The sequence below is a fragment of the Eriocheir sinensis genome, chromosome 66 (genome assembly GCF_024679095.1).
Source record: "Eriocheir sinensis breed Jianghai 21 chromosome 66, ASM2467909v1, whole genome shotgun sequence".
Lineage (NCBI taxonomy): Eukaryota > Metazoa > Arthropoda > Malacostraca > Decapoda > Varunidae > Eriocheir > Eriocheir sinensis.
In genome coordinates this window covers 7180241-7193218 of record NC_066574.1, presented here as the reverse complement: position 1 = coordinate 7193218, position 12978 = coordinate 7180241, and the positions used below count along the sequence as shown (strand labels likewise).

The window sequence follows — 12978 nt, the reverse complement described above, 5'->3', positions numbered from 1 at the left end:
TCAATCACAGGTATACAGAGGTGATGATGGTAATATTTGTGTATACTTCTTCACTCGACTTAACCCGGTAGCTCCAAGCGAGTATAATGAGAAAAAATCATCACTCACGTCAACCATTTCATAATATATATCAACGCATTTGTGATCAGTTTATGCATCATCTATTTTGGGGGTTTATATCATGGCAAAAATTTGGCCCGTCGCTGGTACACGGTAAAGCCACAAATTTGGCCCGTCGCTGGTACACGGTAAAGCCACAAATTTGGCCCGTCGCTGGTACACGGTAAAGCCACAAATTTGGCCCGTCGCTGGTACACGGTAAAACCACAAATTTGGCCCGTCGCTGGTACACGGTAAAGCCACAAATTTGGCCCGTCGCTGGTACACGGTAAAGCCACAAATCTGGCCCGTAGCTGGTACTCGGTAAAGCCACAAATCTGGCCCGTCGCTGCTACCGGGTTAACATCGTTCCATATTCTATCCATTGTCGAAAGAAAAGTATCAAGCAATAAGAGACAAAGAGCGTTACAGTAGTCAAATGCAAGATAAAATTGTTTCTCTAAGACTACAGCTACAAAATTCCTCCTTTCTTCTTCTTTTAGTTTGTCAGAGGATGAGGAGGAGCATGAGGAGCGGAGTAGAAAGCATTAAACACTAGCTGACAAAAACATTAAAGCGGGCAAATGTTGTATAAAATATTTTCATTAAGACCTACAGCTACAAAATTCCTCCTTTCTTCTTTCTCTCGTTTAGAAGAATATGAGGAGTAGTATCAAACAAGTAATCAAAACATCAAACAGCAACGGAAAAAAACATTAAACCAGTCAAATGTTGTATAAAATATTTTCATTAAGAGATACAGTTAACAAATTTCCTCCTTTCTTTCTCTCGTTTTGCAGAAGAGGAGGAGGAGGTGCTGGGGGAGGTGCTGGGGCTAGTGTGCTCTACTCGTACACCTCTCCCGGGGCAGTGTGTCCTATCCCCTGGCTCCTCCTGCTCCTGCTTCTCGCTGGCTCGCATCGAGAGTGAAAGTGTATTTGGCTCAGGATGAAATTGGTGAGGAATTTGAGACTTGATATTCTTTCTCCTTTTTTTTCCCCTACTGCAATAACATCGAGATAGCTTGTTTGGTTTATATACTCAAGTCCTTTTCCTTGTGCGGGTTCTCTAGTGAGGAATCTGAAAGCCGGCGGAGAGGAGGAGGCAGAGGTGAGACAGGGGTGAGGCAGGGGTGAAGGAGAGGGCAGGCCAGGTAGGGTCAGGTATATAAGAGAGCAAGCAACAAAAAACAGTATGAAATGAGGAAAACCGAGGCAATCAGCAGGCCGGGAGTCATGGGGTGGGAGAAAGAGAAGGAAAGAGAGAGTGAAAGAAGGCGCGGGCGGGAGTGAGGGTGTGGGCAGGCGGGCAGGCGGGCAGGCACATCAGCAGCGGGCAACCCTCACCCAACAGTCCGGCGCGGGGCAGCTCACAGTTCGGTACGGTGCCCCTGACAACACCACCACCACCACCACCACCGCCATCACCACCACCACTACCGAGACGCAATCCATAAGAGCCTCACGTCCTTCCATAACGAAATTCCACATACCCAAATTATACAAAGCTAAGAATCATACTTTAGAGTCTTGTTTCGTCGGCGTATGGCTCGGGACTTCCCCGGTAACGCACTCACTGGTCGCCGCTGTGTTGGTTCATCTCTGTTTCGAAGCGCCGCGAACATGAGAGTCCAACACAGAGCCATTGTTAGCGCCCAAACCAAACTATAGTCTACACAGTGACCCGTTATTTCTCCTCAACACCAGATTCTAAAGAGATTTCCTGCGTGGTTCCTAAAATTTCCTCCTTTTTATATCAACGCCAAACAAGGAATTTTCGTCGTGTTTTGTGCTTGGTTAGGGAGCTCACAAACTTGCTGCACCGGACTGTAGAGCTGGCACAAAGACTGAGGGCCAAGCGCCGCCTATCACCAACGCTTTCCTGCCCCCAGTAAGCGACGTGCCTCACGGGACGGACACGCGCGTTAAAGTATAAAGTTTTCCTGACAAAGACATCAAGAGAACCAAATCTGACGGCGGACATGATGGTGAAGTCTGATTGGATCTTTACTGCCGCGTGACCTGAGAGCCGATTTCACAGTCCAACACAGTGTCTTCGTAACAGCCCGAACCAAACTATAGAATCCCATACAATCCAAAATGGTGAGGTCTTCGATACCACACTAAATACACAAGACTTTTCCCGTATAGTTTCATCAAATTTGTGAACTTAAATATAAACATCAGACATTATACAAGGGAATTTCGAAGGCTCTGGTATTGGTTTGGGAGCTTACTAACCCATCATGGGGAACTGTGAAACTGGCCCTTAGTCCTGGAGAGTGGTGAATCACTGAGCCCAAGCCCCTCTTGATCTCACGTGACCTGCGCGCGTGAACTCGGGTGACGGGCGCAGCTGGTGATGCCCCGCGCCCCGCGATGACCCGCCCCGCCCCGCGCCCCGCCCTCCAGGTGAGTCACCCTGACCTGCCACACTGTGACCTTTGTGACCTTCCTGACGTAGTACAGCCGACCAAGAAAGTTAACACTGCCCCAGAACATGAACTTGAAAAGGTAAAATAAAAGGTCAATATTATTAAAGTTAACAAAAGTGTCCTACCTCTGCGTCTCCCTCAGTAGAAATGTTCATGAGTTGGTGGGTAATTTTTTGGTCAGCTGTACAACTTAGAATATAATATGTGTACAAAGTGACCTGAGGATATGACATGCAACCTGACACACAATTAGTAAGGGGAAAAAATCAGATAACCAAAAAGCGTGACTAAAATTTTCACGGTTAATTAAACAAACGTGACTAAAATTTTCACGGTTAATTAAACACGAGCCTGCCTTAAGAGTCCTGCAGGAAGGAAAGGATTAGGTTGACACACACACACACACACACACACACACACACACACACACACACACACACACACACACACACCAACGAGGCTCCCACAACACCAATAACAACCACAACAATGAAGAGGAACACCGCGGCCCTCACCTTCCCTCTCTTCGATCGGCCCCGCTCACCCGCACACACCCGCGGCCTCCACCCTGACTCCCCTGACCCTGACATTCATAGCTGACGACGTGTATCATGTTGAAGCAATATTCCCTCCCCCCCCCTCTCTCTCTCTCTCTCTCTCTCTCTCTCTCTGGACCACACTAAAAGCCATGTAATTCCTTTTCGAATGTCGTCTTTCATTAATCTGTATAACCCGAAAACAGGTGCGGTAAGTACAGGACTATTTCTACCGAGTGCTGCGGAGACACAAACTCTACCTTAACAATGAGGAGTTTGTATACTCAGATCATAAGCCACAGGTTCGAGCCTCCTAAGAATGCAATATATATGTGTATGCAGCAGTTCTCATGGTTCTTCCGCTATTTGGTTGAGGTTCAGAGGTTACAATAAGCATTTCTTCATTCCCCAACACTATCTGTACTAAATTCCTTCGACACAGAAAATACTGCAGGAAAAAAAAAATATCACCTCAGCTATATAGTCCTGGTTATTCTCTCTAAAAGCATAACGAACAAGAATACTGATGACGTGATCTAATTCTCGTACTCACTTGTATATTTAGAGAGGACTGGGAAGGAAGTAATTATTGTAAAACGTTAAGACAAGCAGCGGAATTTAATATTGATTTATGCCCCAAGAAGAACCCGTCAGATCAGTTAATTAAGTTTATTCATATGGTCTATTTATGGTGCAAGACGAACCTGGTATTAACAAGAGAGAAGCGGAAAACTTGTACTTGTGATGATTTCCTCGACCAGTAGCACTACAAATCCACTACAAGCTTGTGGAATGCGTGGATGAGCTAACCACTTCACCACTTCACCCTCCTTCCAGTCTTGCTTTCAAATTCACAACCTTTGCTTCAGCGCCGAGTCGAATAAATTATGTCCAAAGATGACAGCAGTGGGAGCCGAGAAGAATGGATATGATACGCTTTCGTTCTCTATACCTTTCGCTCGCTGGCACTTCCCCCATCCTTCTGCTCTTGGTTTGAAGTACCCAATCTTTACCAGTCTTTACTTCAGTGACCCCAATAAATGTTCAAAGATGATAGGACCAGTAGCCGAGGAGAATGAATGCGTCACACTTTCGTTTCCTCCACCTCGTTCCCTCACACTTCGTCCTCCCCCCACCCTCCACCCTAATCTCCAACCTTTACATCAGCGACTCGACTATATTCAAAGGATGGCAATACTGGTAGCCGAGAAGAAGGAATATGTTAGGCTTTAATTTTCTATATCTCGCTCGGTCGCAGTCCACCTTTCTCCCACCCTTGCTTTGATGAAATTCCCAACCTTTACTTCAGTTACTCAAATAAATGTTCTGGGGTTGTAGTATTGATAGCCAAGGATAGTGGACATGTTAAGCTCTCTTTCTCTCCACCCTCTTCCCACTCTTATATTAAAAATCTCAACCTATACTTCACGAACTCAAATAAACGTTCAAAAGACGGTAATACTAGTAGCCGATAATTAACACTTAAGCGCCAAGTGGTCAGCTCTCCCAACCACTTAATTTTCACTTACCTATCATTTACTACGGCCAGTTTTACGATCCAACACAGCCGGTTTGTAAGCTTCCCAACCAAACACAAAATACGACTAAAATTCCCTGTATAGCGTTTGGCGTTCATATAAAAGAAGGCAATTTTAGGAAACCACACAGGTATTAACTTGAAATAAAGGATCATTGCGAGAAATACAGTTTGTTTTTGGGAGTGATAATGACTAATGGACGGTCGAGCTAACCCATTATATCTCGTTCGCGCTGGATTGTGAGTCTCTGGTGATGCAAGGGGTGGGAGGGGGGGGGGGGGAGTGACTGGCTCGGGGTCGTTAGGGTCGAGACTCGTTCCATCAAGGCGCTAATGATGTGTTGAGCGGTGTAGATTATCGTAGAAAGCGTCGCGTCACCAGAGGGGGCCGGGCAGGTGTCATTAATAGAGGATAGAGTGACTCAGGTAGGCTGGAGGCTAGGAACGGTGGTGCAGGACGTTCTTTGTGGGTGTTATTTTATTTTTTAGGGGGAGGTCTCTCTCTCTCTCTCTCTCTCTCTCTCTCTCTCTCTCTCTCTCTCTCTCTCTCTCTCTCTCTCTCTCTCTCTCTCTCTCTCTCTCTCTCTCTCACACACACACACACACTAAAATAAGTATGATAAATATTAGCGTCCGTGTTTTTTTTTCTGTTCCGGATGAAAGCCTCGCGCCCTGTCCACGGTGACGAGAGAAAGCCGTTATCTTTTTTGTTATTTTTTTGACCCCGAGTTGGCACCGCGGTAACAAAGCCAAGAAAGAAGTCGATGTTGCGTCATAATTTGTACATTTATTTTACGGGAGAGAGGGAGGCAGAGAGAGAGAGAGAGAGAGAGAGAGAGAGAGAAGTGATGTCACCATTCTCGGCCACAACAACAACTTTCAGAACAGGGTTTCGTGGTGGTGCGCGTCAAGTTTTCAATTCCTTCACGTTGCCGCCACCGCGTTGTGGTGACGTCACGCGCTGTTCTGCCCCGCGGCAAGGACGCCCACCCGTGCACGAGCTTTCGAAACTCGAGAGTGCAATCCATATTTCCTTTTAAAGCTTCGAGTATTGCAGAGCCGATATAACTTTTGGTAAGTCACGCGTATCGCTCTTGCAAGGGGGCTAAAGGGCGCTGCTTACCGATGGCGAAAGGGGAATTTAAAATACAACTTCTTCAGATATGCAACCCCGCCATATATACAACCTCTTCAGAAATATATTATGGAAGATAAAAAAGAAAACTTGAGCAGAGACGTGTTCGACAGACTTTCTACCGGAATTGAGGCGAGCGAGTGGCGAAGACCCGCGCTGTGTTATTGTCGCCGCCAGGGAAAGTGGAAGGTGTGGGGTGGCACGAGCCTCCTGGGTGGACCGTGTGGAAGGGACAGGCCACCCTGCATGGCAACCTGCTGCAGGATGTGCCGCGCCTCCGTCCAGGTGTGGCGAGGGAGCGGGGGCGCGGGGCAGCCTGCTGGCTAACTTTCCCCTTCGCTGGGGGAAAAAAAACTTCCGTCGTGACAGGTGGTCGCTGCGCCCACTCTCTTTCCCTTCCTCCTCTCCTTATTCCTTTTCTTGTTATTATGTTATTGTTTTTTCTCGTTCTCCCTGGTAACTAACACTTCACCTAACACTCTCCCACAGGCGGCGTGTGTCCTGCTGCTGCTGACGACTGGGGGCGCCGCCCAAAGCTCGCAACCCCGCCCCGCCCGTGCCGCGGCCCACAGCGAGGGGACAGGTGCCTATGACAAGTGTTCCCACCCGTTCCACGCCTGGATGTGCCAACCCCCGCCCAGGCCCAGAACATCCCCCGTCGTCACCCCGACGCCGCCCCGAGACAATCGGTTCACCGGAGGAGCCGCCCCGACCGCCCTTCCATCCAAGAATCCTCAGCCTGAACCAACACCCTCCAGCCCCCCTCCGACGCCTCAGCGTGGCCAGGGTTTTTTCCCTGAAGCGGCGCCCTCCCGCGTGGCACCCTCAAACCTCTCCCCCTCCCCCTCCCCCGCCCTGCTGCTAACAGAACCCCGGGCACCAAAGCGAGGTAGCATCTTGTTTTCACAACCCGCACCGCCCCCACCACCCCCTCCACCGTCACCACCACCCCCTCCACCGTCCCCACCACCCAGGCCACCTCCGCCCCCGTCCACCACTCCAGCACCGGCCAGGAGTTCGCTGCCCTCAAAGGCGCGCCCAAAAGCCCTATACCAGGGGACAGTCCATGACCAATGCTCGCATCCCTTCCACGCCTGGCTGTGCAGCTCCCCCGGACGACTCCGCCCTAGCCAGCGACGACCCAAAGCTGACCCACGACCTACACCACGACCGACGGCAAGACCCACTCCACGCCCCACAGCAAGGCCCACGCCACGTCCCACACATAAGCCCACTCCCCGTCCCACACAAAGACCCACTCCACGACCCACTCCACGACCCACACCAAGGCCCACTCCACGCCCCACAGAAAGGCCTACCCCACGCCCCACACAAAGGCCTACCCCACGCCCCACACAAAGGCCTACTCAACGCCCCACACCAAGGCCCACTCCACGTCCTGACCCCTTCCCAGACGCTTCCAACCAAAAGAAGGGTTCGCTGCTGCTGCCCCTAACCATCCGACCCACGCCGCCCACCTCCACGCCTCAGCCCTACAACTTATGCCTGCATCCGTTCCACTCCTGGCGATGCGAGGGTCCAAAGCTACGCCCCAAACCTTCCAACCTGGGCAAGGCATTAGCACCTGCCCCTGCCCCGCCCAAGCCCGACACTCCCACAAAGACACAGCCCCTACCATCCAATGACCCTCCCCGCCCCGAGCCCACCTGGGACGGGGCCGACCCCTGTACTCACGCCTTCCACTCCTGGCTATGTACCCGCCCCAGCCCTCGCCCCCACCCCAGCCCCCGCCCCAGCCCCCGCCCCCGCCCCCGCCCTCCCCCGAAGCAAGAGCCGGTTGCTGATCCCGTGCTAGATCCGGCAGCCTCTTTCCCTGTCGGAGCCCCTGCCCTCCTCCCGAACAGCCTCCCTAAACCTACGCCTACTCCCGCCCCGCCCCAGCTCACTACCACTCCGGCGCCACCCAAGGATACCTTCTTGGCCGCGAAGCCCTTTCCACCCCCGCAGGAGGAAAACGAGCCGGAGCCACAGCCGGAGCCGGAGCCCAGCCTGCAGGACGTGTGCAGCCATCCTTTCCACAGCTTCCTTTGCTCCTCACCCCGACCCACCACCACCACCCGAGACCCGCCCCCTGTGAAGGAACCCGTCGCCGCCCCAGCCTTCCTGCCTCCCCCTGTCAAGGTACGCCCGCACAGGGAACGTGGAGGCCTTCCTACACCTCAGCCGCCCCGCGACCCGCAGTGTGACCATCCCTTCCACGCTTGGTTGTGTGACCGAAGGAAAGGCAAACCCAAGAAACAACAGACACGACAACAGGAACACAGCAAGATACTCAACACTGTGTCTGGCCCGGCAGCCTCGTCCCAGAGCCACTCCCCCTCAAACGGGGTACCGCTACGCCCTGTTCCCACCGTGCCGCCCCTGCCACCTGTCAGGCGCCGCCAGGCACCGCTCGCCCTCCGTGCCGCTCCCTCCACGGCGTACTTTGTGTCTCTCCCTGGGCCAGTCACTATGTTCGCCCCTCCCCTCGCCTCGCCCATCGACCTGGTCAGCACGGGGTTCGATTTCCACCCCTCCTCCCGCCCCTCCGCACGGAGCACGCCAACCGCCGCAGGGGCCCTGTGAGCAGCGCCAGGACGCTGCCATCACTGGCCCGGCCACGACAAGAGCAACAGAAATGGAAGCAACGGACCGATCTTGCCGCGAATGCAATATGTTACATGTACACGACAAAATTAGCGGAGCCTCGCCTCAGCGACATGGCCGGCCCTGAAGGCCCGCCACGCTGCTTGCTATGCCCCACTGCACACACGGCTCGGCGCCCGCCATGGCTGGAGCCCCTGACACACGCTGCAGTGCTTCGCTGGGCTTCCCCCAAACACTCCTGGAACGCCTGGGCACGCGTGCTTCACCCCAACGAGATATTACTTACCCAAGCTGGTCTTGGTGACGTTAGGGTTTGTTTACGTATCATTAAGTGAACTTCGGGATAGTATGGATTCGGTTAATTTTTTATACTACATTCTGCTTTCATTTTTTTTGTATGGAAATCATATCATCGATGCAAACTTAATTTATATGATGTTAATTCAAATCAAAGTACAAAAGAATTACTTTTAATACACAAGAACCGAATCCGTAATATACGACGAATCATCCTTCATATACGGGCTGGCTTGTATACTAAGGAGGTTCATTCGTTTGTGGTTGTCTTGTAGCTTATCACTGCTTAACAAGGAATAGCTTTACCTGTTACTACACTCAGCTTGGTTCCCTGAAGATAGCGGTGTCCAGCGAGACACCACCAGTAGCACTAACTGGTAGCCGACACACATGCAACCAACAGTGGCAGGTTAGGACACCGCCAAGCGTAGATAGAGACTATCAGAATAATACACTAGTGTCCCAGTGTTGTAGTAATAGACGCCACGTAGATGAATATGAATGCATTTCATCGAAGTAGAATAATCCATGGCATTGTACAAACGGTATACGAAGGAAACACGTGACCTGACGCTCCATGTGTGCCTCAGGTGGAGTAAGGCGCACACACTATTACATGTTACAGGCCTGAAACACTCTTTGCAAGAGCGTGCTATTTTATGTTTGCCAGACATTTATTACCATTACTTAGGCATAAACTTGATAAACTCTTCAACTCGTGTATCTTCAGTTGTGCCTTTATTCTTGGACTATCTTTGTCTTTAATATTCAAACACTGACTGACCGGCAAGTGTTTGTATAACTGATGGACTGACTGACCGGTTGTGATAACTGACTGACTGACCGGCCAGCTGCATGAGTATATGTGACAGGCTGAATAATCAATGTTAATCACTCTTCCAGTATCATTATCATCAGCAGCAGCAACCGCACGAGCCTGGTGGTGGCGTGAGCGCGGTGCCGGCGGGTGTGGGGGCGGAGGGTGCCACGGCAGGCCTCGGGGTGGTGGTCATGAAGGGAAAGTTGAGGCGCGAGGGAGAGCCCGCCGAGCCCGCTGCCAAGTGCCCGATTAACCTCCCACCACATTGTTCCAACTCCTGGCGCGACTCCGACCTCAGGTGAAGGGTCGCGCTGGGGTCAAGCGGCCCTCCCCCCCCACCCCCCTTCACCGCCCCACCCCCACGAGGCCCCCGGCGCTGTGCCAAGAGCGGTCAACCTGACACGGTGCCAACCCGACGAGCCGCTTATGGCCAAGGGGCACGCTGCAACACCTGCCTGCCACTCACCTCACGACAATTTCACTCCACTCTTTCACAACGGATAGATACGATACACACACACACACACACACACACACACACTCTTACCTACCTACCTACATACATACATACATATACACACGCACACATACATACATAGAGGCCTCCAGTGTAAAGCTTTGAGTGAGAAGAGAGAGGACCTTGCCAGGGGCGCAGCATGACGTCACACAATACGCAGGTGAAAGGTTGGCCCGCGTGAACGCAATCAAAAAGCTGCTTTCTCTTCTTTTTTTATAGCAAGTCGTCTGTGAAAGGAAACGAATAAATAAACTTCAAATCTCCCTGACGTTGGCGCGGATAATTCTTTGGTTTTCAGAGCGTGCCCTTTTAACTGAGTGATTGTATGCCTTTGATTATAACGGACGATCTCTTGCAGGCGTTGGCGGAGGTGCCTTTAAGTCCCCCGTGAGACACTTTGGAATTTACTGACCTGGCGACACACACACTTAGAGACGTGTACAATACCTGTTACTCGAATCTGTTTACTTGGCGTGCGCGGGTGAGAGAGAGAGAGAGAGAGAGCGCGTCATGCTTTTCAACGTATTTCACTGAGGGGAGAGGTGGAAGGAGGAAGAAAAAAATATATAGATAAGAGGTAGGGAAGGAAGGAAGGAGGTCAGGTTGGGAGGAGAGAGAGAGAGAGAGAGAGAGAGAGAGAGAGAGAGAGAGAGAGAGAGAGAGAGAGTCTAAAGGCATGCGTGGTATGTAACAACTTTCTTGCGGTGTGGGGCTACTTTCTGTCTTGGGTACGATTAACGTAATGGCGGCGGCGGCGGTACGTCACTGGCAGGGTGTGGGAATGCAACGCGCCATTGTCGGAAAATGGTAATCAGGACCTAATGAACAATTGTCTATAATATAAATACAAGTAACATGGCAAGGGGCTCTCTACCGCTGTACATAAGGCAGGTGTTTTTATTTAATCAGTGCGTTCTCTCTTCATCATGACATATAGATGAGACATATACACTAACCAAGTCTCTGGATAGGATATTGAGAGGTGCCCAAAGAGTGATGAAGAGGTGTTTTGGGTATCACTATAATGGATAAGAAAAACTGCAAATGGATAAGACAACAGACAAAAGTAGATGACATCGTAAAGGCAATTAAAATCAAGAAATGGTAATGGTCAGGACACATATGTAGGACAGAGGACACCAGGTGGACAACATGAGTAAATGACTGGGAAATAGGGCATAAGGTGTGATGATATTACAAAATGAAAACAAAAACTCATAGAACGTTTACATCGAAAATAGAAATAAGAGGCAGAGAACAGAAACGAATGAAAACGCTGAGTGAAATTATACAGGTTGATAATGATATGTATTAGAGGGAGAGAGAAAAAAAAAAGGGAAGGGAGAGAGAGAGAAAAAAAAAATTGGAGAGGTGAGGGGAGGGGTGGAAGGAGGAAGAAAAAAAGATATAGATAAGAGGTAGGGAAGGAAGGAAGGAGGTCAGGTTGAGAGAGAGAGAGAGAGAGAGAGAGAGAGAGAGAGAGAGAGAGAGAATGTGTGTGTGTGTTCTGCAACGGTATATAATTAATAAGCGACTGTTTGGGGCTAATTTTTTGTCATATTTGACTACTAATGAAATGAGGAGCAAATAAAATAGTTGAAATTGATAGACAAAAAAGAAAAAAATAACGGAATAGACGATCTACCACCATTCTATTATTTTTTTCCTGATATTATTATTGGTATTATTATTATTATCATTACTGCTACTATTATTATTATTATTATTATTATTATTATTATTATTATTATTATTGGGAGTAGTAGTAGTAGTAGTAGTAGTAGTAGTAGTAGTAGTAGTAGTAGTAGTAGTAGTAGCAGTAGTAGTAGAAGTAGTAGTAGTAGTAGTAGTAGTAGTAAAACTTTTTTATTAGTGTTGAGCTTTCTACTTTTTCTTAATTTGGTGTCAGAAAAACGTGTGATGCTGAGTCACGTAATAATTGTTAATATATGTAGGCACACACTAAATTCAGTTAATACGCATTATTGAAAATATGACTCTGCACTTCTGTTGCAACTAAGTTTGGGGCACCAAAGAGATTGTGAGGCAGTGGTTGGTATGCCTGGCTACGAATCCGCGGGTTCGTGTTCGATCCCGGGTTGTGAGTCGACGGGCAACCTACCCAGCTGTCAGTCTCCCCATTCAGAGTGGTCGATAAATGGCTACCCTGAGGAAACAAGGGAAAATATAAAATGTGGTAATCCAGATGTCACGCTGGGCCCGTGTCCTGGGGAATGGCTCCATACTCACCACAGGCTCAAGGCTAATTAATGTTACGAAGATGAGAACTGAGGCCATGCGCATGTGCTCTCAATCTCACCTTTATAGAGACTATCTATAGATAAACATAGTTCAGAAAATGTTAAATTAGATAAGGTTAGTGGAGAGAAATGGAACTTGCAATGGAAGGAGAAGCTACTGGGCTTGAGAGATTTGGGTAAGACTGATTGGTAACTTTACATGATAGTTGGCCTGCACTATTCTCATATAACCCTAAATTTTTATCCAACTTAAAATATCTGCTCTCTTTATGAAACTAATTACATTTACCTCACCCCCTTCAACGGGCAGCTCAGGACACCCAATGCTAGCCTAGCACCCGCCGGCGTCAGGCCATGGGAAGGAAAGGGGGGACGTGGGGGCTTGCTTAACTATAACATCTTCGTACTTATTTCAAACAGTAGCTTACTATTACATTTGTAGCATTACCAAGCCCCAGGCGACAAATATATATTACCAATGAGTTGCATTTTCGAGAATCCCAACGAACGGAAATAACCGCTTTGTGTGCGTGGTGTGTAGGGAAGGGGGGGGGAGGGATGGGGAGAAGAGTAATATTTCTGGGTGAGAATTCCATGATGGGGGAGAAGAGTAATATTTCTGGGTGAGAATTCCATGATGGGGGAGAAGAGTAATATTTCTGGGTGAGAATTCCATGATCTACATTATTTTATATTTGCATTAGATCTCAAATCTATCTAAACCCAACAGCACTT

The 12978-nt window shown here is 49.4% G+C and overlaps 1 protein-coding gene across 1 annotated transcript; it reads left to right on the top strand.

The window, feature by feature from the left end:
• The first annotated feature begins 866 nt into the window (after nucleotides 1–866).
• LOC126987799 (uncharacterized) lies at nucleotides 867–9360 on the top strand. The gene is made up of 2 exons (XM_050845138.1): nucleotides 867–2510; nucleotides 6231–9360. The coding sequence occupies exons 1-2, from the start codon at nucleotides 2478–2480 to the stop codon at nucleotides 8325–8327; spliced, it is 2130 nt and encodes a 709-aa protein (XP_050701095.1). The 5' UTR covers nucleotides 867–2477; the 3' UTR covers nucleotides 8328–9360.
• Nucleotides 9361–12978: the final 3618 nt, after the last annotated feature.

What these genes read in the sequence shown, in the direction of transcription:
- LOC126987799 (XM_050845138.1), top strand. Translation starts at nt 2,478, where the DNA reads ATGACCCGCCCCGCCCCGCGCCCCGCCCTCCAG. An exon ending in CCCCGCGCCCCGCCCTCCAG is followed by an intron (nt 2,511 to 6,230) that starts GTGAGTCACCCT and finishes ACTCTCCCACAG; the next exon opens with GCGGCGTGTGTCCTGCTGCT.